At 38.8% G+C, this 22,573-nt stretch overlaps 1 protein-coding gene across 10 annotated transcripts in view; it reads left to right on the top strand.

The window, feature by feature from the left end:
• The window catches only part of Rabgap1l (RAB GTPase activating protein 1 like), a 622,756-nt gene that overhangs the window by 428,369 nt on the left and 171,814 nt on the right, over positions 1-22,573 (top strand). For all 10 annotated transcript variants that reach the window (XM_052199889.1, XM_052199890.1, XM_052199896.1 and 7 more), the window contains one exon: positions 19,267-19,308. In XM_052199889.1, coding sequence (XP_052055849.1) covers positions 19,267-19,308 — 42 coding nt within the window. The remainder of the gene's footprint in view (positions 1-19,266; positions 19,309-22,573) is intronic.

Genomic DNA, 22,573 nt, shown 5'->3' with positions numbered 1-22,573 from the left:
CCCTGGGTTCATCTTTAGTAGCAGGCACACACACACACACACACACACACACACACACAGTGTTTCCTAAAGGTTTTACACTGTTAGAGTCTACAGAGTGGTGTGTAATGAACTAAAACATATGAGAGATGATCACACCCATATTGGACATCCTTAATCTGAATATTCCAGGATGGGACTCAAGAACAGAGCATTTGCCGTTCTTCACCAGTGCTCCACATTTATCTACTGGAATCTTACATGGAGAGAAGATAAGACATTTACTTACCAAGCTAACTAGAAGCAGAAATGAACTGCACTAGGTGTCCTCTGGAGCTTTGCCTTAAGATGTGGCATTAATGAACTGCTACATTTAACTGCCAGACTATTTAATACTAAGCTTAATTTACTATGTTTAGATCTGAATGGATTTAACAGTGCCTTTCCCTACAGTTACAGACATTTTTCCAGCAACCAGCATAGTCTAGTTTCTATGGTATCCTTTACTAATTAGGCCTTTGTGCTTTGTTCTATACCATTCCTGTCACATTTTCCTTTGCAGGTTGTTTCATAGATTTCAGACTAATTAACTGAACTAATTCTTTCATCTTTTCTTAAAAAAGGAACACCTCCTCTTTCTAGAAGGCAGACCTGTGATTTCCAGTATAATTTCTTGATGTGAGAACAGAATTTCTTAGAACAGTTCTTTCAGTATGAGTGGTTTAATGATCCTCCCCTTTTCCATGGATGTTTTTTCTTGTTGGTTCCTATAAAAGGAACAGTCTCTGTCTTTCATTTTATGGTATCAGTGTGAGCGTGCTCAACTATATCAGAAAGCTAGCAAATGACTGTCCGTGCTTCATGGAACCAGAAGTCATGATTTGCCCTTAAATTATATTGCTTAATTGAAAATATCCATAAGGTCTTTTTTGTTTTGCCTTCTGAAAGTGGAGTAGGTAATTACTATGCTTCACGGGACATAGGACACATATTTCAGATATCCCTGACTTATGGATAGATGGGTAGGTGGATGGGTGAATGGATGGCTATTGGGATTGTGCAGTCTTACATCATTATGTTTACTGTGATTATGCCTAAAAAGAACATGTAAACCTGTAACAATAAGAACTTTGCCAATTTAGAAATATTTCCATCTAGGAAAAGTAGTTGATCATCAGAGTGCTGTGTTACATTTAAAAAAATTAGCCATTTCTACTTTTTATATACATAAGTTTTGTTTCATTAAAACCTCACATCGAAGTATATTTTACTAGTTTGAAAAGCATGTGTGTAGTTGGTTCTTCTGGTAAGGAATGTGGTTTCCTAGGAATTAAGGGAAATGTACTTCCTTTAAAATTTGGTGATGACATGATGAGCAAAGACTGATATTTCAAGGGAATTTTCAAGGGAATAATACTAATGGCTCATTTTCTCCAAATGCTGATTTGGGATTTTGTCACACTGCTCCCACTGTGTGCTCTTTCATCTTACTGTTAGTAAGTTTTTTAATCATGTTCAAGCCTAATGTGTGAAGGCTCGAGTTCCATCTGTAGCACTAGAAAAAATGTGTACATTCCAAGCTCCCATTTGTATTTGTATTTTAGTAAATTTAACCTGTGTTAGTGTCTTTCCTGTAAATTTATTTATTTATTTAGAGATGGGGGTCTTGCTATGTAGCCTTGGCTGGCCTGGAACTTGCCGTGTAGATCATGATGCCTGCCTCTGCTTCTGGAATGCTCCAGATTAAAGTTGTGTGCCACCATGCCAGGTCCATTCCTGTAGGGTTAGCGTGGCCAGTTCATCGCTTCCTGTTAGAGTAGCAGACTACCTCATTACCAGAATGGATACATGCATGCACACAGACAGATCACTGAACAGACACAATTGTGAAACTTAATAGAAGTTACATGTCCTCAACAACTTTCTAAATGATAATTACACATTTTCTTACTGCTGGCAAAATCATCTAAAGCAATAGTTCTCAACCTTATGGCTTCTGAGAAATATTTTATTGTTATTGTGGATGTTCTCTGGCTCTGTGTGGTATAAAATTTCCCCAGGTGATTTTAATAAATAGCTGTGGCTGAATGCCACTGATCTAACACATAGAGAGCTGAGCCAGAGCCAGAAGACTGGACAGTACAGTCCTAAATTCTCAGAACTCGGGTAACCGCCTGGCAGATTTGATTTTTTTTTTCAAACTGAGGCTGGCTAGCCTGCAAGCATCCAGGAGAGTCTTCTCTCTCCACCTCCTGCCTCACATGTGAAAGAGTACCAGGATTGCATGCATGTGCCACTACCTCCTCACTTTACAGTGGTTTCTAGAATAAAGTCAGCTCCTCGGGCACACACAGCAAGTGCCAAGCCGTCGCACAAGCCCACTGGTAAGAATGACTGAAGCAATATTCTTATAGTGCCTTACAGTAAAGATCTGAGGTCCCCAAAGCACAAGTGACTGAAGTCCCTTGACTGAGCTCAAAGTGTATCACGATGCTTAGAGGCTGGTTTGTTTGTTTGTTTGTTTGTTTGTTTTCATGGACCAAGCTGCTAGTGGCAGGAAATCAACAGAGGGTAGAAGTAAAAGTGGAACTGATCTAAGATGGCAATAAGGAAAGGAAAGGAAAGGAAAGGGAAGGGGAAGGGGAAGGGGAAGGGGAAGGGGAAGGGGAAGGGGAAGAAGGGGAAGGGGAAGGGGAAGAAGGGGAAGGGGAAGGGGAAGGGGAAGGGGAAGGGAAAGGGAAGGGAAGGGAAAGGGAAGGGAAAGGGAAGGGAAAGGGAAGGGAAAAGGAAAGGAAAGGAAAAGGAAAGGAAAAAGGAAAGGGAAAGGAAAAAGGAAAGGGAAAGGAAAAGGGAAGGGAAAGGAAAAAGGAAGGGAAAGGAAAAGGAAAGGAAAGGAAAGGAAAAAGGAATAAAAAAATAAAGGTTGGAAATGAAAGTTGGTAGTGGCGTTGTTGCTTAGCATATGCAAAGTCCTAGGTTCAGGAGAGAGAGTAAAAGGGGACAGGTCATATAATTAGAATCACCTTCCTCAGAGGGAACATCTCTATTCCAGGTAGCATCCTGATGACTGGAATGTACCTTTGAAGACCCAGACAGGCTCAGTTCTCCATAACTTATAGGGAACTACTGATAGGTGAATGAGTGGTTAACCAATGAAGTCCTGTGTGCAGCAGGGGAAAGGTGCTAGGCCCAATTTATCATCATCTGTCGTCTTTAAAAAAAGTTTTTTAAATGTTTTATATGCAATATATTGAACACTTTGTTCACTGTTAATTTGGGGGGCAATAATAAAAGAATTATAGTAAATGTGATTATGAAACTGGGGGAAAGGGAGAATAGAATCACCTGTTGTCTGTACGTTTTACATCTTATTAGTCATTAGTAATAATACAGGGAAAGTGTGGTATGAGGGGTTTTTTAATTGAATATAGTCTTTATTTACATTTCAAAGGTTATACCCCTTCCTGGTTTCCCCCTCCCCGAAAACCCCCAACCCGTCCTCCCACCCCCTGCCTCCAAGAATATGCTTCTCCACCCAACCCACTCCTATGACCCCCACTCAATTTCCCCACACTGGGACGTCTATTGAGTCTTCACAGGACCAAGGACCTCTCCTCCCACTGATACCCAACAAGGCATTCAAGGAAAGAGAACTTCAGACCGATTTCCCTTATGAACACTGATGCAAAAATTCTCAACAAAATTATGGCCAACCGAATCCAAGAATGCATAAAAACAATAATTCACCACGATCAAGTAGGCTTTATCCCAAGGATGCAGGGATAGTTAAATATAGGGAAATCCATCAATGTAAACAAACTGTAAGAAAAAAACCACATGGTCATTTCATTAGATGCTGAAAAATCTTTTGACAAAATTCAGCATCCCTTCATGATAAAACTCTTGGAGAGATCAGGAATTCAAGGTCCATACCTAAACATAGTGAAAGCAATATACTGTAAACCAGTGGCTAACCTCAAACTAAATGGAGAGAAAATTGACGCAACCCCACTAGAATCGAGGACTAGACAAGGATGCCCACTCTCTCCCTATCTATTCAATATAGTGCTAAAAGCCCTAGCCAGAGCAATTAGACAACAAAAGGATGTCAAAGGTGTACAAATTGGGAGGGTTTTTAAATAGCTCCTCTGAGGGTCTATGAAATGTGTTACAGGAAACAGTTGCTTGACTTTCAGTGCTCCAATACTGACCTCTAGTGGTTGCCCATGAAAAATCTCCAGAACTAAATCTATCAAATTCCAATTAATCTATCCTAAAAAGACTGGGTCTTTAAAGTGTTTAAAGATTATTTCAATCTTCTTATATTTGTTGACGTCTGTCTTGTGACCAACTATATGATCTATTTTGGAGAAAGTACCATGAGGTGCTGAGGAAAAGGTATATTCTTTTGCTTTGGGATGAAAAGTTATATATATATATATATATATATATTATATATATATATATATAAACTCCAATTGGTCCAAAGCTTCAATTAGTTTCACTGTCGCCCTGTTTAGTTTCTGTTTTCCTGATCGGTCCATTGGTGAAGTGGAGTGTTGAAGTCACCCACAATTATTGTGTTAGGTGCAATGTATGCGCTGAGCTTTAGTAAAGTTTCTTTTATGAATAAGGGCACCCTTTTATTTGAGGCATAGATGTTCAGGATTGAGAGTTCTTCTTGTTGGATTTTTCCTTTGACCAGCAAGTAGTGACCTTCCATGTCTCTTTTGATGACATTAGGTTGAAAGTCAATTTTATCTGATATTAGAATGGCAACTCCGGCTTGTTTCCTGAGACCATTTGCTTGTAGAATTGTCTTCCAGTCTTTTACTCTAAGGTAGTGTTTGTCTTTGACACTGAGGTGTGTTTCCTGTATGCAGCAAAATGTAGGGTCCTGTTTACATAACCAGTCTGTTAGTCTATGTCTTTTTATTGGGGAATTGAGTCCATTGATGTTAAGAGATATTAAGGAGTAGTAGTTATTTCTTCCTATCATTTTTTATTTTATTTTTATACGTGTGTGGTTATCTTCTTTGGGTTTGATGAAAGAAGCTTAATATCCTGCTCTTCCCAGGGTATAGTTTCCCTCATTGTACTGGTGCTTTCCCCCATTATCCTTTGTAGGGCTGGGTTTGTAGAAAGATACTGTGTAAATTTGGTTTTGTCATGGAATATCTTGGTTTCTCCATCTATAGTAATTGAGAATTTTGCTGGGTATAGTAGTCTCGGCTGGCATTTGTGTTCTCTTAAAGTCTGCATGAGCTCCACCCAGGATCGTCTAGCTTTCATGGTCTCTGGTAAGAAATCTGGTGTAATTCTGATAGGTCTTCCTTTATATGTTACTTGCCCTTTTTCTCTTACTGCCCTAAGTATTCTTTCTTTGTTTAGTACATTTGTGGTTTTGATTATTATGTGACAGGAGGCATTTCTGTTCTGGTCCAGTCTGTTTGGAGTTCTGTAGGCTTCTTGTATATTCATGGGCATCTCTCTCTTTAGGTTAGGGAAGTTTTCTTCTATAATTTTGTTGAAAATATTTGCTGGCCCTTTAAGTTGTAAATCTTCTTCTCATAAAACTACAAAGTTTCTGTAAGGCAAAGAACACTGTCAAAAGGACAAAACGTCAACCAACAGATTGGGAAAGGATCTTCACCAACCCTAAATCCGACAGAGGGCTAATATCTAATATATACAAAGAACTCAAGAAGGTAGAACCCAGAGAACCAAATAACCCCATTAAAAAGTGGAGTACAGAGCTAAACAAAGAATTTTCACATGAAGAACTTCGGAGGGCTGAGACACACCTTAAGAAATGTTCAACATCATTAATCATTAGGGAAATGCAAATCAAAACAACCCTGAGATTTCACCTCACACCAGTCAGAATGGCTAAGGTCAAAAACTCAGGAGACAGCAGGTATTGACAAGGATGTGGAGAAAGAGGAACACTCTTCCACTGCTGGTGGGATTGCAAGATGGTGCAACCACTTTGGAAATCAGTCTGGCGGTTCCTCAGAAAACTGGGCATGACTCTTCCTGAGGACCCTGTTATACCACTCCTGGACATATACCCAGAGGATTCTTCAGCATGTAATAAGGACACATGCTCCACTATGTTCATAGCAGCCCTATTTGTAGTAGCCAGAAGCGGGAAAGAACCCAGGTGTCCTTCAAGGAGGAATGGATACAAAAAATGTGGTATATTTACACAATGGAGTATTCAGCCATTAGAAACAATGAATTCATGAAATTCTTAGACAAATGGATGGAGCTGGAGAACATCATACTAAGTGAGGTAACCCAGTCTCAAAAGATCAATCATGGTATGCATTCACTGATAAGTGGATATTAGCCTAGAAACTTTGAATACACCAGGACATAATCCACATATTAAATGATGTCCAAAAAGAATGGAGGAGTGGCCCCTGGTTCTGGAAAGACTCAGTGCAAGAATATAGGGGAATTCCAGAACAGGGAAGCGGGAAGGGGTAGATGGAGGAACAGGGGGAGGGAAGAGGGCTTATGGAACTTGCGGGAAGTGGGGACCCAGAAAAGGGGAAATCATTTGAAATGTAAATAAAAATATATCAATTTTTAAAAAAGAAATTTAAAAAAGTGTTTAAAGAGAGGCAGAGTAATGCAATGAACTTTTTGGCTAATGTGCTTCAGTATTCTTGCTGAAGGACTTATGTTTAAAAGCAACCTCTTCATGTTTTGAGGACATGGAGGACATTTCTATACGGAATATAAAAGAGAGAAATTTATCAAAGAAAGGCAAACTAGATTCTGTTCTATTGTGGTCCGTGTGTATTGTACAAGTCACACCAGAACCGAATGGATTGAAACCATGATTTTATGGAGGGACACTGGCGTCACATAGCCTCTGGTGGTATGTCCTGAAAAGAGCACACTTCTGTGGTATTTGGCAAAAACATAACCTAAATTTAATCATACAGAAATTGAATTGAGGAACATTTAAAAAACAAAACTAGCTGGCATTCTTCAGAAATGCCATAGACATGGAAATGAGGGTAAAATCTGTTCTAGATTAAAGACTAGATGGCTGGGAAATTAAATTTCAAAGTGTGGGCAAGGATTATATGCTAGGTTAGAAAACAGTGACATTTGCTGAGCATTTGATCAGGTTTCATCCTCTGTGGGTTTGTGAATCATGTGTTGTTTAGTTATATAATGTACTGACATTGGTGAAACTTTGTAAAAGGTATGCACAGATTCTTGGAACTGAATTTTTTTTTAAAAAAAAAGACATTTTCTTAGTTAAATTATTTCAATGAATGTTTTAAAAATTAAAATTAATTTTGTTTATGGTCTCATGAGTTAAAGATTTGGCAAAGCTCATCTTATGACCAATTTTTGGTTCATGTGACATGAATTAGAACATCTAATTCACTTCTTTTATCTATCAGCATTTTGGTAATCCTTGGTCTACCTCTGACATTGTCTGGTCCACCAAACCCTCTCGTTGTTCATCTTAGAACATGAAGGTCTCAGTATTTTTATCCTTTCTATGCCATAGGTGGCTTGCAAGAGTGACCAGTCTGAGCGAGAAGCAGAGAATCAGTCCCTAAAAGCCAGGGTTCAGAAGCTGGCCTTGCATCACTCCCACCTTATTCTGTCATCAAAGCAGTGACATAGTTATCCAATTCAGAGAGTCCAGAGGCCCAACCTCTCAGTGGGGGAAGTGTCAAGGACTTGTAGCCATCCTTAACCACCACAGATACCTACCGGAAGTTTTACTAAATAAGCTTAAGATGAAATGAATGAGAACACCAAGGATCTATGTCACTCCAGCAGTCCTAACTCCGACCCTGGCTTTAAGAACTAGTGACAGTGTGGTGTCTCTGAGGTGCAGTTTTTCTGGCTCAAAAAATGGTAACAATTACAAATATTGCACAGATTTGTAGAGGAGGTTTCATGGAGGAAAAAAAAGCCAGTGCACCCAGAGGCCGGCTGGGAGGAGGCAACTTGCACTGGTGAGTCCAGCCCTGCAGAGTGGAGGATCCAGTCTGGAGGCCTCTGGCGGGAGCCTTCTGTTCTCTGCCTCTGGATGGGGAACAGCCTGGGCCACAGCACCCTGTCTCCAGGCAGTGCAGCAGGCCAGCTAGGAAGAGGCAGCTTGCACTGGTGAGTCTGGCATTGAGAACAAGATCAACTAACACCAGTGAGAACTAGATGACAAAAGGCAAACATTACTAACAGAAATCAAGGCAATATGGCAGCATCTGAACCCAGTTGTCCATTAACAGCATGTCCTGGATACCCCAACACACCAGAAAAACAAGATTTGGATTTAAAATCACTGGTCATGATGCTGTTACAGAAACACATGAAGGACATAAATAAATCTCTTAAAGAAATTGAGGAGAAAATGGATCAAAAGTTAGAAGCCGGGCCGGGCGGTGGTGGCACACGCCTGTAATCCCAGCACTCTGGGAGGCAGAGGCAGGCAGATTTCTGAGTTCGAGGCCAGCCTGGTCTACAGAGTGAGTTCCAGGACAGCCAGTGCTATACAGAGAAACCCTGTCTTGAAAAAACCAAAAAAAAAAAAAAAAAAAGTTAGAAGCCTTTACAAGGGAAACACAAAAATCATTGAAAGAAATTCAAGAGAATATGGGTCAAAACATAGAAGCCAATAAGGAGGAAACGCAAAAATCACTTAAAGAAATACAGATGAACTTTGGTCAACAGGCTGAGGTCATGAAATAAGAAACACAAAAGTCTCTTAAAGAATTACAGGAAAACACAAACAAGCAAGTGAAGGAACTGAGCAAAACCATCCTGGATCTAAAAACAGAAGTAGAAACAACTAAGAAATTGCAAAGGGAGACAACTTTGGAGATAGAAAACCTTGGGAAGAATCAGGGACCATAGATGCAAATATCAACAACAGAATACAAGAGATAGAAGAAAGAATCTCAGATGCCAAAGATACCATAGAAACCATGGACTCAACAGTTAAAGAAAATGCAAAATGCCAAAAGCTTATAATCCAAAACATCCAGGAAATCCAGGACACAATGAGAAGGCCAAACCTAAGGATTATAGGCATAGATGAGAGTGAAGATTTACAACTTAAAGGGCCAGCAAATATCTTCAATAAAATTATGGAAGAAAACTTCCCTAACCTAAAGAGAGAGATGCCCATGAATATATAAGAAGTCTACAGAACTCCAAACAGACTGGACCAGAACAGAACTACCTCCCGTCACATAATAATCAAAACCTCAAATGTACTAAACAAAGAAAGAATATTAAAGGGCAGTAAGAGAAAAAGGCCAAGTAACATATAAAGGAAGACTTATCAAAATCACACCAGACTTCTCACCAGAGACTATGAAAACTAGAAGATCCTGGGCAGATCTCATGCAGACTCTAAGAGAACACAAATACCAGCCAAAACTACTATACCCAGCAAAACTCCATAGATGGAGAAACCAAGATATTCCATGACAAAACCAACTTTACCCAATATCTTTCCACAAACCCAGCCCTACAAAGGATAATAGGAGGAAAACACCAATACAAGGAAGGAAACTTCACCCTGGAAAAAGCAAGATAGTAACCTTCTTTCATCAAACCCAAAAGAAGATAACCAATCAAATATAAAAAATGACATCAAAAATGACAGGAAGTAATAATCACTATTCCTTACCATCTCTTAACATCAATGGACTCAATTCCCCAATAACAATACATAGACTAACAGACTGGATTCGTAAACAGGACACTATATTTTGCTGCATACAGGAAACACACCTCAGTGTCAAAGACAAACACTACCTTAGAGTAAAAGGCTGGAAGACAATTTTACAAGCAAATGGTCTCAGGAAACAAGCTGGAGTAGCCATTCTAATATCAGATAAAATTGACTTTCAACCCAAAGTCATCAAAAGAGACATTGAGGGACACTTCTTGTTGGTTAAAGGAAAAATATACCAAGAAGAACTCTCAATCCTGAAATTTATGCTCCAAATGCAAGGGCACTCTCATTCATAAAAGAAACTTTACTAAAGCTCAAAGCACACATTGCACCTAACACAGTAATTGTGGGTGACTTCAACACTGAACTTTCCTCAATGGACCGTTCAGGAAAACAGAAACTAAACAGGGACACAGTGAAACTAATTGAAGCTTTGGACCAATTATATATATATATAAAACATTTTATCCTAAAGCAAAAGAATATACCTTTTTCTCAGCACCTCATGGTACCTTCTCCAAAATGGATCACAAGACAGGCCTCAACAAATATAAGAAGATTGAAATAATCCCATGCCTATCAGATCACTATGGAGTAAGAGTGGTCTTCAATAGCAACAAAGACAACAGAAAACCCACATACACATGGAAACTGAACAACACTCTACTCAATGATACCTGGGTCAAGGAAGAAATAAAGAAAGAAATCAGAGATTTTTTTATAATTTAATAAAAATGAAGACATAACATACCCAAATCTATGGGACACAATGAAAGCAGTGCTAAGAGGAAAACTCATAGCCCTGAGTGCCTCCAAAAAGAAAATGGAGAGAGCATACACTAGCAGCTTAACGACACGCCTGAAAGCCCTGGAACAAAAAGAAGCTAATTCACCCGAGGAGGAGTAGAAGGCAGGAAATCATCAAACTCAGGGCTGAAATCAATCAAGTGGAAACAAAGAGAACCATACAAAGAATCAACAAAACCAGAAGCTGGTTCTTTGAAAACATCAACAAGATAGATAAACCCTTAGCCAGACTAACCAAAGGGCACAGAGATAGTATCCAGATTAACGAAAATAGAAATGAAAAGGGAGATATAACAACAGAAACTGAGGATATTCAAAATCATCAGATTCTACTACAAAAGCCTATACTCAAAACAACTGGAGAATCTGGAGAAAATGGCCAGTTTCCTAGACAGTTATCAAACACCAAAATTAAATCAGGATCAAATAGATCATCTAAACAGTACCATAACCCCTAAATAAATAAAAGGGGTCATAGAAAATCTCCCAACCAAAAAAAGCATGGGACCAGATGGCTTCAGTGTAGAATTCTATCAGACTTTCAAAGAAGACCTAACACCAATACTCTTCAAACTGTTTCACAAAATAGAAACAAAAGGAACACTACCCAACTTGTTCTACAAAGCCACAATTACGCTGATACCAAAACCACACAAAGATCCAACAAAGAAAGAGAACTTCAGGCCAATTTCCCTTATGAATATCAATGCAAAAATACTCAATAAAATTCTTGCCAACTGAATCCAAGAACACATCAAAACGATTATCCACCATGATCAAGTAGGCTTCATCCCAGGGATGTAGGGATGGTTCAATATAAGGAAATCTATCAATGCAGTCCACTATATAAACAAACTCAAAGAAAAAAAACCATATGATCATTTCATTAGATGCTGAAAAAGTATTTGACAGAATTCAGCATCCTTTCATGCTAAAAGTCTTGGAAAGAACAGGAATTCAAGGCCCATACCTAAACATAGTTAAAGCAATATACAGCAAATCGGTAGCCAACATCAAATTAAATGGAGAGAAACTTGAAGCAATCCCACTAAAATCAGGGACTAGACAAGGCTGCCTCTCTCTCCATATCTTTTCAATATAGTACTTGAAGTTCTAGCTAGCGCAATTAGACAACATAAGGAGGTCAAAGGGATACAAATTGGAAAGGAAGAAGTCAAATTATCACTATTTGCAGATGATATGATAGTATACTTAAGTGTCCCAAAAAACTCCACCAGAGAACTCCTACAGCTGATAAACAACTTCAGCAAAGTTGCTGGTTATAAAATCAACTCAAGCAAATCAGTTGCCTTCATATACTCAAAGGATAAGCAGGCTGAGAAAGAAGTTAGGGAAATGGCACCCTTCACAATAGCCACAAATAATATAAAGTATCTTGGTGTGACTCTAACCAAACAAGTGAAAGATCTATATGAGAAGAACTTCAGGTCTCTGAAGAAGGAAATTGAAGAAGACCTCAGAAAAGGGAAAAATCTTCCATGCTCATGGACTGGTATGATTAATATAGTTAAAATGGCCATCTTGCCAAAAGCAATATACAGATTCAATGCAATCCCCATCAAAATCCCAACTCAGTTCTTCACAGAGTTAGAAAAAGCAATTCTCAAATTCATCTGGAATAACAAAAAACCCAGGATAGCTAAAACTATTCTCAACAGTAAAAGAACTTCTGGGGGAATCAGTATTCCAGACCTCAAGCAATACTACAGAGCAATAGTGTTTAAAAAATGCATGGTATTGGCACAGTGACAGGTAGGCGGATCAATGGAATAGAATTGAAGACCCAGAAATGAATCCACACACCTATGGTCACTTGATCTTCAACAAAGGAGCTGAAAGCATCCAGTGGAAAAAAAAGATATCCTTTTCAACAAATGGTACTTGTTCAACTGGAGGTCATCATGCAAAAGAATGTGAATTGATCCGTTCTTATCTCCTTGTACTAAGCTCAACTCCAAGTGGATCAAGGACCTCCACATAAAACCAGACACACTGAAACTAATAGAAAAGAAACTGGGGAAAACCCTTGAGGACATGGGCACAGGGGAAAAGTTCCTGAACAGAACACCAATAGCTTATGCTCTAAGATCAAGAACTGATAAATGGGACCTCATAAAATTACAAAGTTTCTGTAAGGCAAAGGACACTGTTAAAAGGACAAAACAGCAACCACCAAATTGGGAAAAGATCTTCACCAACCCTATATCTGATAGAGGGTTAATATCCAATATATACAAAGAACTCAAGAAGTTAGACCCCAGGGAACCAAATAACCCTATTAAAAAATGGGGTACAGATCTAAACAAAGAATTTTCACCTGAAGAAATTCCGATGGCCGAGAAGCACCTCAAGAAATGCTCAACATCATTAGTCATTAGGGAAATGCAAATCAAAACAACCCGGAGATTTCACCTCTCACCAGTCAGAATGGCTAAGGTTAAAAACTAAGGAGACAGTAGGTGTTGGCAAGGATGTGGAGAAAGAGGAACACTCCTCCACTGCTGGTGGGATTCTAAGATGGTACAACCACTATGGAAATCAGTCTGGCAGTTCCTCAGAAAACTGGACATGACACTTCCGGAGGACCCTGCTGTACCTCTCCTGAGCATATACCCAAAGGATTCCCCAGCATGCAGTATGGACACATGCTCCATTATATTCATAGCAGCCCTATTTATAATAGCCAGAAGCTGGAAAGAACCGAGATGTCCCTCAATGGAGGAATGGATACAGAAAATGTGGTATATTTACACAATGGAATACTACTCAGCAATTAAAAACAATGAATTCATGAAATTTGTAGGCAAATGGTTGGAACTGGAAAATATCATCCTAAGTGAGGTGACCCAATCACAAAAGAATACACATGGAATGCAATCTCTGATAAGTGGATATTAATTAGCCCAGAAGCTCTGTATACCCAAGGTACAATTAGCATAACAAATGACTCCCATGAAGAAGGAGAGGGCCCTGATCCTGGAAAGGCTTGATCTAGCATTGTAGGGGAGTACCAGGACAGAGAAAAAGGAGGGAAGTGATTGGAGAATGGGTGGAGAGAAGAAGGCTTATGGGACATATGGGGAGGGGGGAACTGGGAAAGGGGAAATCATTTGGAATGTAAACAAAGAGTATAGAAAAAATAGGAAAAAAGCTATAAAGTGCTGAAGATGGTAGGTTAATAAATTTCCTAATAATACTAGCACTTATGAGATATGCATGTCACTTGATTTGCTTTTTTGTATGCTGTTTCCTTTGGTCAGTACACCTTCTTGAAGTGCTTTATCCTCTCTTGGATGGGTCAGAGGACCAGCATCCATTCCTCCTCCTGCCTGTGGAGTCCTTTCATCTTGGTCCCTTCAGATTTGTTGCACTCCCTTGGTAGCTTTCCATTCCCACATGCTGACCCCGGCGCTGATGTGCATATGGCCCTTTCTTGACATTACCTTTTCAGCATGTCTCCCCAGTGCTGTCAGCACAGCCTTTGATAGTCCCTCTCATAAGCTGCCAGCTTTCTCTGAACCACGGTTGTCTGCTCATCACAGCCAAATGTTCAGTCTTTCTTTCAGTGAGTGCTCAGCTGTCAGCCTTGATTTATGTAGGACTGTGGGTGCTTAGCGGTTAGCCTACCCAGAAACACCATGATCTGCACATTAGAGCAATTACTCAATTTGGGGCAATTAGTTGTAGGTGTTTTTTAAGGCAAAGATATTGCCAGACTGTGACTGGGTTATGAAACTGCAGTGTCCAGATCAGTTAAAGAACCATTTCTTCATGCACACAAGGCTGATCTCAATCTGCTGTCACTAGAGGAAAGTGGTGACCCGTTCTTTCTCCCGCAGACTGGATTGTTATTGTCTCATATCCTAACAGCAGTCATCCACTTTTTTGTGAGTGTTTTGAATATAGAAACAAATGCTAGAGTCTTGTTTGGGTGGAATGCACTTATTTTTACTTTCTTCTCTGTGGTTTTACTTGTATTTAAATGGAGGACTCCCTCTAATCCTTTGAATTTAGAGGATACATCAAATAATACTGAGATAAGGGTAAATTCACTTATTGTCCTCTGAGCTTTGTACTGCTGTAATACATGTCTGAGATAATCTATAAACAGAAAAGTGTTATTTTGGCTCACAGTTTATAAGCTTTACTGTGTGATTAGATGACCCCATTTCTGTGGACCAATGGTTAGTAGCACTTCATGACAGCAGTTCAGAACAAAACTTCTTAACCTAATAACTAGAAAGTATAAAGGGTTGCGGGGGAGGAAGCCAGAGTTCCACAATCCTGTTTAAGGGCATCCTCGAAAGGACCCAAAGACCTCTACTCATCATCATATTTATTATACAGGACTCTGTCACACACACATACACACACACACACACACACACACACACACACACACACACGGCCCCCAGTAGAGCATAGGGTCCTTTGAGATCTAAACTGTTAGAGATCACTTGTTACTGAGACACCTCTGGCATAGTGCTTTAGAGGATGACTTTTATAATTGTGCTGCTTAAAATAACATCTGTGATCTGTAGCTTGAACTGGGCAGCCCTAGAAAATCCATGTGGATTTCTGTAAGTTTTTTTTTTTTGAATTTTGAAATAAGGCTTCATTCTTCATTGTGTAACTCAGGGACCTTGGACATTCCATCCTCCTGCCTCATCTCGATTTCTGGTAGATACACTACCATTCCTAGCTTATCCTGGAAATCATAATTTCTTTTTGTGAAAACTTAGGGTTTATGTGTGAGGAATAAGGATATGCTTTTAAACCAGGCAGTATTGGTGCATGCCTGTAGTTCAAGCACTTGGGAGGCAGAGGCAGGTGGATCTCTGAGTTCAAGGCCAGTCTGGTCTGCATAGTGAGTTCCAGGACAGCCAGCGCCACACAGAGAAACCCTGTCTTGAAAAAACAAAACAAAGAACAACCAAGACAACCACACAAACAAACAAGATAAAATATGCTTTTAATGTAATTGAGCCAGATCTTGGCACATTTAGATATTAATTCTTGTATATATGCTCTTTTGTTTGTTTTGTTTTGTTTCAAGACAATCTCACATAGCTCTGGGCTGCCCTTGAACTCATAGATACAAAGAAATATCCTTCTACCTCCTAAATGCTAGAAATAAAGGTATACGCCACTACACCTGGCTTATATACTCTTATTTATTATTTATTTTGCTCTTATACTTAAACATAGTAGGTAGACATAATATTGAAAGTAACCAGTAGCCATAATAACATAGTTATTTGGTTTTGTTCAATAATCCCTTTTTCTTGTTTATTGAATAGCACATAAAACATAATATAAGAAATAAATGATGAATCTTTTGTCTCAGTATTTCTTACCAGAGTTTTACAAGGGAAGAAAGTACTTGGTTGACCCCTTCTGACCTAGAACAGTACTCAAAACCTCAAACAGATGTTACCCACCTGTATCCACATGCTGCTTTTAACAGTTACAGTGGACATTCATTTTCAAGTTTGCTTTCAAACCACTGCTTCCTGGGAATGGTTACAATAATGCTCACAAACATACTTCATTCTGAGTCAGGACAATGGAAGTCACAGAGGAGAGGAGACATAGTTCAGCTCCGTTTGGAAAAATTGATTACAGATTGTATCCAAAGCATAGTAAGGCCAGGCGGTGGTGGCGCACGCCTGTAATCCCAGCACTCTGGGAGGCAGAGGTAGGTGGATTTCTGAGTTCGAGGCCAGCCTGGTCTACAGAGTGAGTTCCAGGAGAGCCAGGGCTATACAGAGAAACCCTGTCTCAAAAAAAAAAAAAAAAAAAAAATCCAAAGCATAGTAAGATTAGTCCCATTATAAAGGCAGGTAAAATGAAAACAGGTTGAGCCCAAAGTTGTAAATGCTGTCAAAGCATAGTATTAACTTGGTTATAAGGTTGGGCAAAAGTTGAGTTTCTGGCTGAAGAGATGGCTCAGTGGTTAAGAGGACTGACTGTTCTTCCAAAGGTCCTGAGTTCAAACTCTGGCAACCACATGATGGCTCACAATCATTCGTAATGAGATCTGACGCCCTCTTCTGGAGTGTCTGAAGACAGCTACAGTGTACTTACATATAAATATTAAATAAATCTTTAAAAAAAAAACAGTTGAGTTTCTGAAGGCAAGAGGTATTTTCAGAAAGTTCACACCTATTAATAAATTGCTAGAAATAACTTCTGAACAGTGGAAACAGTTTGGAAATTTCTCTGTGCCCCACGCCTCACTTGAACCCCTGGTTTTGTTTGGTTTTGGTTTGGGGTTTGTTTGTTTGTTTTTAAGCTATTTTGGCTAGTCGAAGATTTTTAAAGTTTTTTTAAATAAGTTTTTATTTATATTTCTCTGGTCTTATATTTTCATAGCCTTGTTGCTTCAACATTTGTTTTTAATACAATTTAAGAAAAAAGTGTTTTTACCATACTGTGAAGGCAATTCTATGAACAAGTCTAGTTGAATACATAGGGAAAAAGAGTCAACTACAAAAAATTAGGATGGCTAGTATAATTCACTAAGAAAGCATGTACCATGTGTATTCCTGCACGATTTGGAGAAAGGTCATAGATTATACATCTGAGACTTGGGCTGGAGGTGATCTAATTCTGCTATTAAACATGTACACAAACTTGGTCTAGTCATGTTCATATTCTGAAACCTTCTAATTATAGTCCATATTATTATGAGAATCAGGGAGATTTCCTTATTGTGTTAAAAACAGAGAGGTAGGAGTAATGTTTTACAATGATGCTGTGACTAACAAGCCGTGGTGATTGAATTGCAGTGGTGTTTCCTATGAAACCACGACAGCATTTGGGAAGCAGAGGAATGGGGACTAACTTAAGGGAAGGTACCCAAGTGCACACGTTTGAGGGAACTAGGGAGCCGTAAGAGAGCCCACTGGATAAGCATGAACAAATACACGTTGCACTTATTCTGATGGCAAGTTGGTAAGCACTCAGTTGTGAGAGTTGATTCTACCTAGCCTAACCACTAGGATGGGGTACATAGCCTTAGATGGGTCTTTGGTTTTTGTTTTTTAATTCTGGCATAGAAACTTTGGTAGATAGTCAGTAGCTAGTTGAGTTATTAAGATGACAAATGTAAATTGGGAGAAAAATTGTAATTTTAACCCACATTTTAGAAAAGTCTAAAATGGACTTCTTTCCTTTTTTTTCTAGCTGGTAAGTTATAATCACAATTAGACTAGCATCATCTCTTGAGATGCTAATGCCCTTTAGTTTTGTCTCTGATCTTGGTTGTATTTACTTCTAATTTTGTAGTTAACCAAATAAGCCAACCAAAATATTTGGTTAGTAGTTTATATCTAATCAGTTTAGTATTTTGTGTTTATCATTCATATTTCCCATCATTCTTTTGTAATTTTTGGTACCTGGATGTAAAATGTTGCTTCACAAATCATTAAGACACTGGGTACCTTTTCCTAAACATCACTACTGATTTTTGAGAAAGAAATCAGAAACCTTTTGTACAATACACTTGATATGGTTCAGTTCACATCTAGAAGGCAGACAGATTCTGTGAAGAGGGCATATTAAATGAGCCTGAGCTTATCAGAGATGTCAGCAGAGAAACTGTTCTCACATACGAGAACTTGCATGGTGAGAAACCAACACAGTCTTTAGAGACATCGTTTGTGATTCTGTTATCTTGAGCACATAAGACTCTATACCTCAGTCCACATTGCCCAGAAACCCAGAGTAGGATTAGAAAATTCAGCCAATGATTTTAAATCCTTTTTCCATCTTGGACAAGGAACTTCATTTTTGGAAGCCTTAGAAATAGAAAAATAGTCTACAAATGGATAGAGGATAAATACTTTATAAAAGACAGTAAAAACTGTATTGTTAAATAGAACATTGCAATTTTGTTTTGTTTTGTTTTTTTTAATTTGGATTTTTTGAGGCAGGGTTTCTCTGTATAGCCCTGGCTGTCCTGGAACTCACTCTGTAGACCAGGCTTGCCTCGAACTCGGAAATCCGTCTGCCTCTGCCTCCCAGAGTGCTAGGATTACAGGTGTGCACCACCACTGCCCGGCCAGAACATTGCATTTTAATAAGTATGTCAGAGAAGTTTTAATTACTACTTTATTGGTATTACTATGACAGAATACCTGATAGAAGCAAGTGAAGGGAAGAAGGGCTCACTAGTTAAAGGGTGGTGTCCTCGTGGTCAGGGTGGGGAGCCACACCCGGGGCAGCAGGAGCGCAAGGCTGCCTGCTCAGCTCACTTTCAGCAGGTGAAGAAAGATCTCTGAAGGTGAAGCTGGCCTATATTTCAGCTCTGGCCTACACCTCCCAGGTAGGTCCTGTGGGCAGCAGGCCCCAGTATCTCCTAAAACAGCACCACCAGCTAAGCCTTCACAAATATGTCACATTCAGCCATAATGTTATTATAAGTAAAAATGAGAGAATTTGAGAATTTTGTTAATAATGTATGACATCTGAACTGGAGAGATGGCTCATTGGTTAAGAACAATGACTGCTCTTCCAGAAGTCCTGAGTTCAATTCCCAGCAACCACATGATATCTCACATCTGTAATGACATCTGATGCCCTCTTCTGGCGTGTCTGAAAACAATGACAATGTACTCATTAAAAAATCAAATCTTTAAAAGAAATAGTGTATGACATCATGTGAAAATGCTTAATAAAATGGTGATAGGACATGTGGTCCTAGTGATGTTCACTTTATTTATTTTCTGTTTCAGGGTTTGAATATAATCTTTCATGTAGCTTTGGCTCTTCTAAAGGTATGTCTGTTTTCATCTTAATTTACCAAAATATTTTATCTTTTTTACTTATTTCTGGAATCATTCCATGAAGAGCCTGTGGCTCATTTTAACCTCTGTAAAATTTTTATTTATGTGTTTGCAAGCATGTGTGTGTGTGGCGGGGGTTGGGGAGGAGTGCATGCCATAGCTTGCATGTGGAGGTCAGAGGACACCCTCAGGAATCAGTTCTCTCCTCCCACTGTGGAATTCAAAGACTGAGCTCAGGCCATCAGAGCTGCACAGGCATCACACTGAACTAGCCCGCTGTCCTAGAGGAAGACCACATTTCTGAGAATGTCTGACCCTCTCCCTGGCATTCTTTTAAATTATCATTCATTTGGTATTTGTTTTTTTAATCCATTTAATCTTGCTAAAACGTCTTCCATAAACATAAAAGATGCTTTCATTCATATGAGCTAGATGATCTGAGACAAAGTTAAACCTATTTTCTGTCAAAATGAAGCCACTTTTTTTTCTAAAATATGTCTAATCTTAATAACATCCCTGGAGGTACCTAAAGATATAATTGAATTATTTAAAAGCTTCTATAATATAGTAAAAAAAAAAACCTACTGCATCCCAATTTCCCATTATTTTCTCTGATGGCTGAAAATATATGACATTTTAGAATTCGATTATAATCACCTTGCTTAATTTTATATCAACATATCAATATAAACCTTAGCGCATAGTAAGAATAAGATATTTGCTTTAAAGTTGGTTAAAAAAATAATAACCCAGAGAAGACATTCTGTTATTGAAGATCAAAGTTGCCTTTCTTTTCCCCAATAAGATTGTGGTTCAATCACAGGTGTTAACCTAGGATAGAACCAGTTCTACTTTCAGCCTTATTTTGTAACCTTTGGTAAATTATTTCTAAGTAACTGTCTAGGATAGTTATTACCTAATTAGCATTAGCTGTTGTTTTTACAGTCATACCCTCTGGTCCTCCTGACTGTGGAGCAGGTGCTCATAATCCTGGAGCCTTCTCTCCAGCCCCCTACATAAACTGTCTACATAAAATGGCAGAGATATATTTACTTAGTCCTTTGATAAAATTGTGAATGTTGGCTTTGATTATTTTCTGATATTAAAATAAATCTAAACTTTATCACATGCCCTCTCAAGAAGGCTAGAATAAAGCTTAATAATAACTAGTTAGGGAAAGCATTTTATGTGCTTGAGACTAAAAAATATCACCAAATCATAAGTATGTACAAGTAAGTCCAACAAGTTCTGTCTTTTGCTGTAAGTTCTTTTTTCTCTTTTTCACTCTCAGGCATTATATGTTTGACAGCTCATTTACTAGTGTTGCATTTGTGTTTGTACAGCACAGTGCTGTCGCTTGTGTGACTCCCACATCCCTTTATTGAGTACCAGCTTACTACGGTAGCTGTTGGTTACTGTGCACCAGCTTCCTACAGTAGCTGTTGGTTACTGTGCACCAGCTTACTACGGTAGCTGTTGGTTACTGTGCACCAGCTTCCTACAGTAGCTGTTGGTTACTGTGCACCAGCTTACTACAGTAGCTGATGGTTACTGTGCACCAGCTTACCACGGTAGCTGTTGGTCCCATTGCTTTCTTGAGCAGCATGTTGACTTGTTTGTAATATTTTTGATTTTAGCATTTTAACCCAGATGTAGCCTTGTCAGAGGACATTTTTTGGCCTCTGAGTAGAAAGGCATCTGTTATCTTCTTTAGTAATACATGAACATCCTTACAACATCATCATATTGCAGGGTTAGAGTAGTTAGAAAAGGTAAGAGAGACCACTGGTAAAGTGAGCCCTATGCTGTGCCTACCCTGTATGACTTCTGAAAGCAGTATTACACAGAGACGGAATACATGTGACTACATTAAAGTGAACACCATCCATCTAATTCCCACCTGGCAGAAGGAACATTCACACACACACAATGCTGACTGACTTCTCCTTTCTTATGTCAGGAAAAGAATGTGTATATGTTTATATAAAAGTTAAAACCTGACAACTTTACAGTAGTTCTGAGCCTGACTGAATTTTGAGTAGATACTTTCTCTGTATTAGAGGTGATGTCTCATTAATTTTGTGTGCTGTGGGCTAGCCTAAGCACAGGCCCAGGTGATAACTGAAGAGGCTGAGGCCTAAGAGTGCCTGAAATGCCGCTGTATCTCAGTAATATCAAAGCTCAAGTTAATTGCTTTGGTTTTTATTTACTTCTAGCACATCCTGATTGAACATAATAATAGGATTCTTTGTGATGCTTTCATACATGTATATAATGTACTTTGATTATGTTACATGGCCATGCTCCACCCTGTTATGCTTGCTGCCCTTCCCCCACCCTTCTCTTCCCTCCCTCACTAATGGTCCTTTTTCTTTCATGTTCTTTTTGTAACAACTATATTTTTCATATGGAAGAAAAGATGCAATATTTATCTTTCTGGTTTTGGCAGATTTTGATTAGTGTGGTGATTTTCAGCTCCATTTATTTTCTGGAAAACAACAGAAATCCATTCTTTATAGCCAAGAAATCCATCGGGTGACTTTATTCCATTTTCTTTATTGTCTGTTGGTGAGCACCAAGGCAGACTCTATATTTTGACTGTTGGGAATAGTGTCGCTGTCAACATAGATGTACACGTATCTATGATGTGCTGGCTTGGATTTCTTCAGGAACATAGAACTTAACAGTAGTACAGCTAGAAAGTGTGGTAGTTCTATTTTTAGTTTGTGAAAAATTTTCTATCATTGTCCAGAATGATGGTGTTAGTTGACATTCCTAACCAGTGGTGTAGTAGGGTTTTTCCCCTCTTTCTCCTCACCAGGTTTTTGTTTTGTTTTGTATTGTTTTGTTTTGTTTTGTGTGTGTGTGTTTGTGTGTGTGTGTGTGTGTGTGTGTGTGTGTGTGTGTGTGTGTGTGTGTGTGTGTTTGAAACCGGGTGTCACATATCTATATTGTAGTTAAGGTCATGTAGACCAGTGGTTCTCAGCCTTCCTAATTCTGTGACCCTTTAATGTAGTTGGTCATGGTTGTCTGGACCCCCTACCATAAAATTATTTTTCTTGCTACTTCATAACTGTAATTTTGCTAGTTATTAATCATAATGTAACTATCTAATATGCAGGATATTTGATATATAACCCCTTTTGTGAAAAGTTCATTTGGTCTCTGTATTAGTTTGGGTTCTCTAGGGTCACAGAACGTATGGGTAGTCTTTATATAGTTAGGGAGTTTGTCGATGACTTACAGTCTATAGTCC

The sequence above is a fragment of the Apodemus sylvaticus genome, chromosome 12 (genome assembly GCF_947179515.1).
Source record: "Apodemus sylvaticus chromosome 12, mApoSyl1.1, whole genome shotgun sequence".
NCBI classification, from domain to species: Eukaryota; Metazoa; Chordata; class Mammalia; order Rodentia; family Muridae; genus Apodemus; species Apodemus sylvaticus.
The sequence above is the reverse complement of the archived record's forward strand: the minus strand, read 5'-3'. Positions and strand labels throughout refer to the sequence as shown.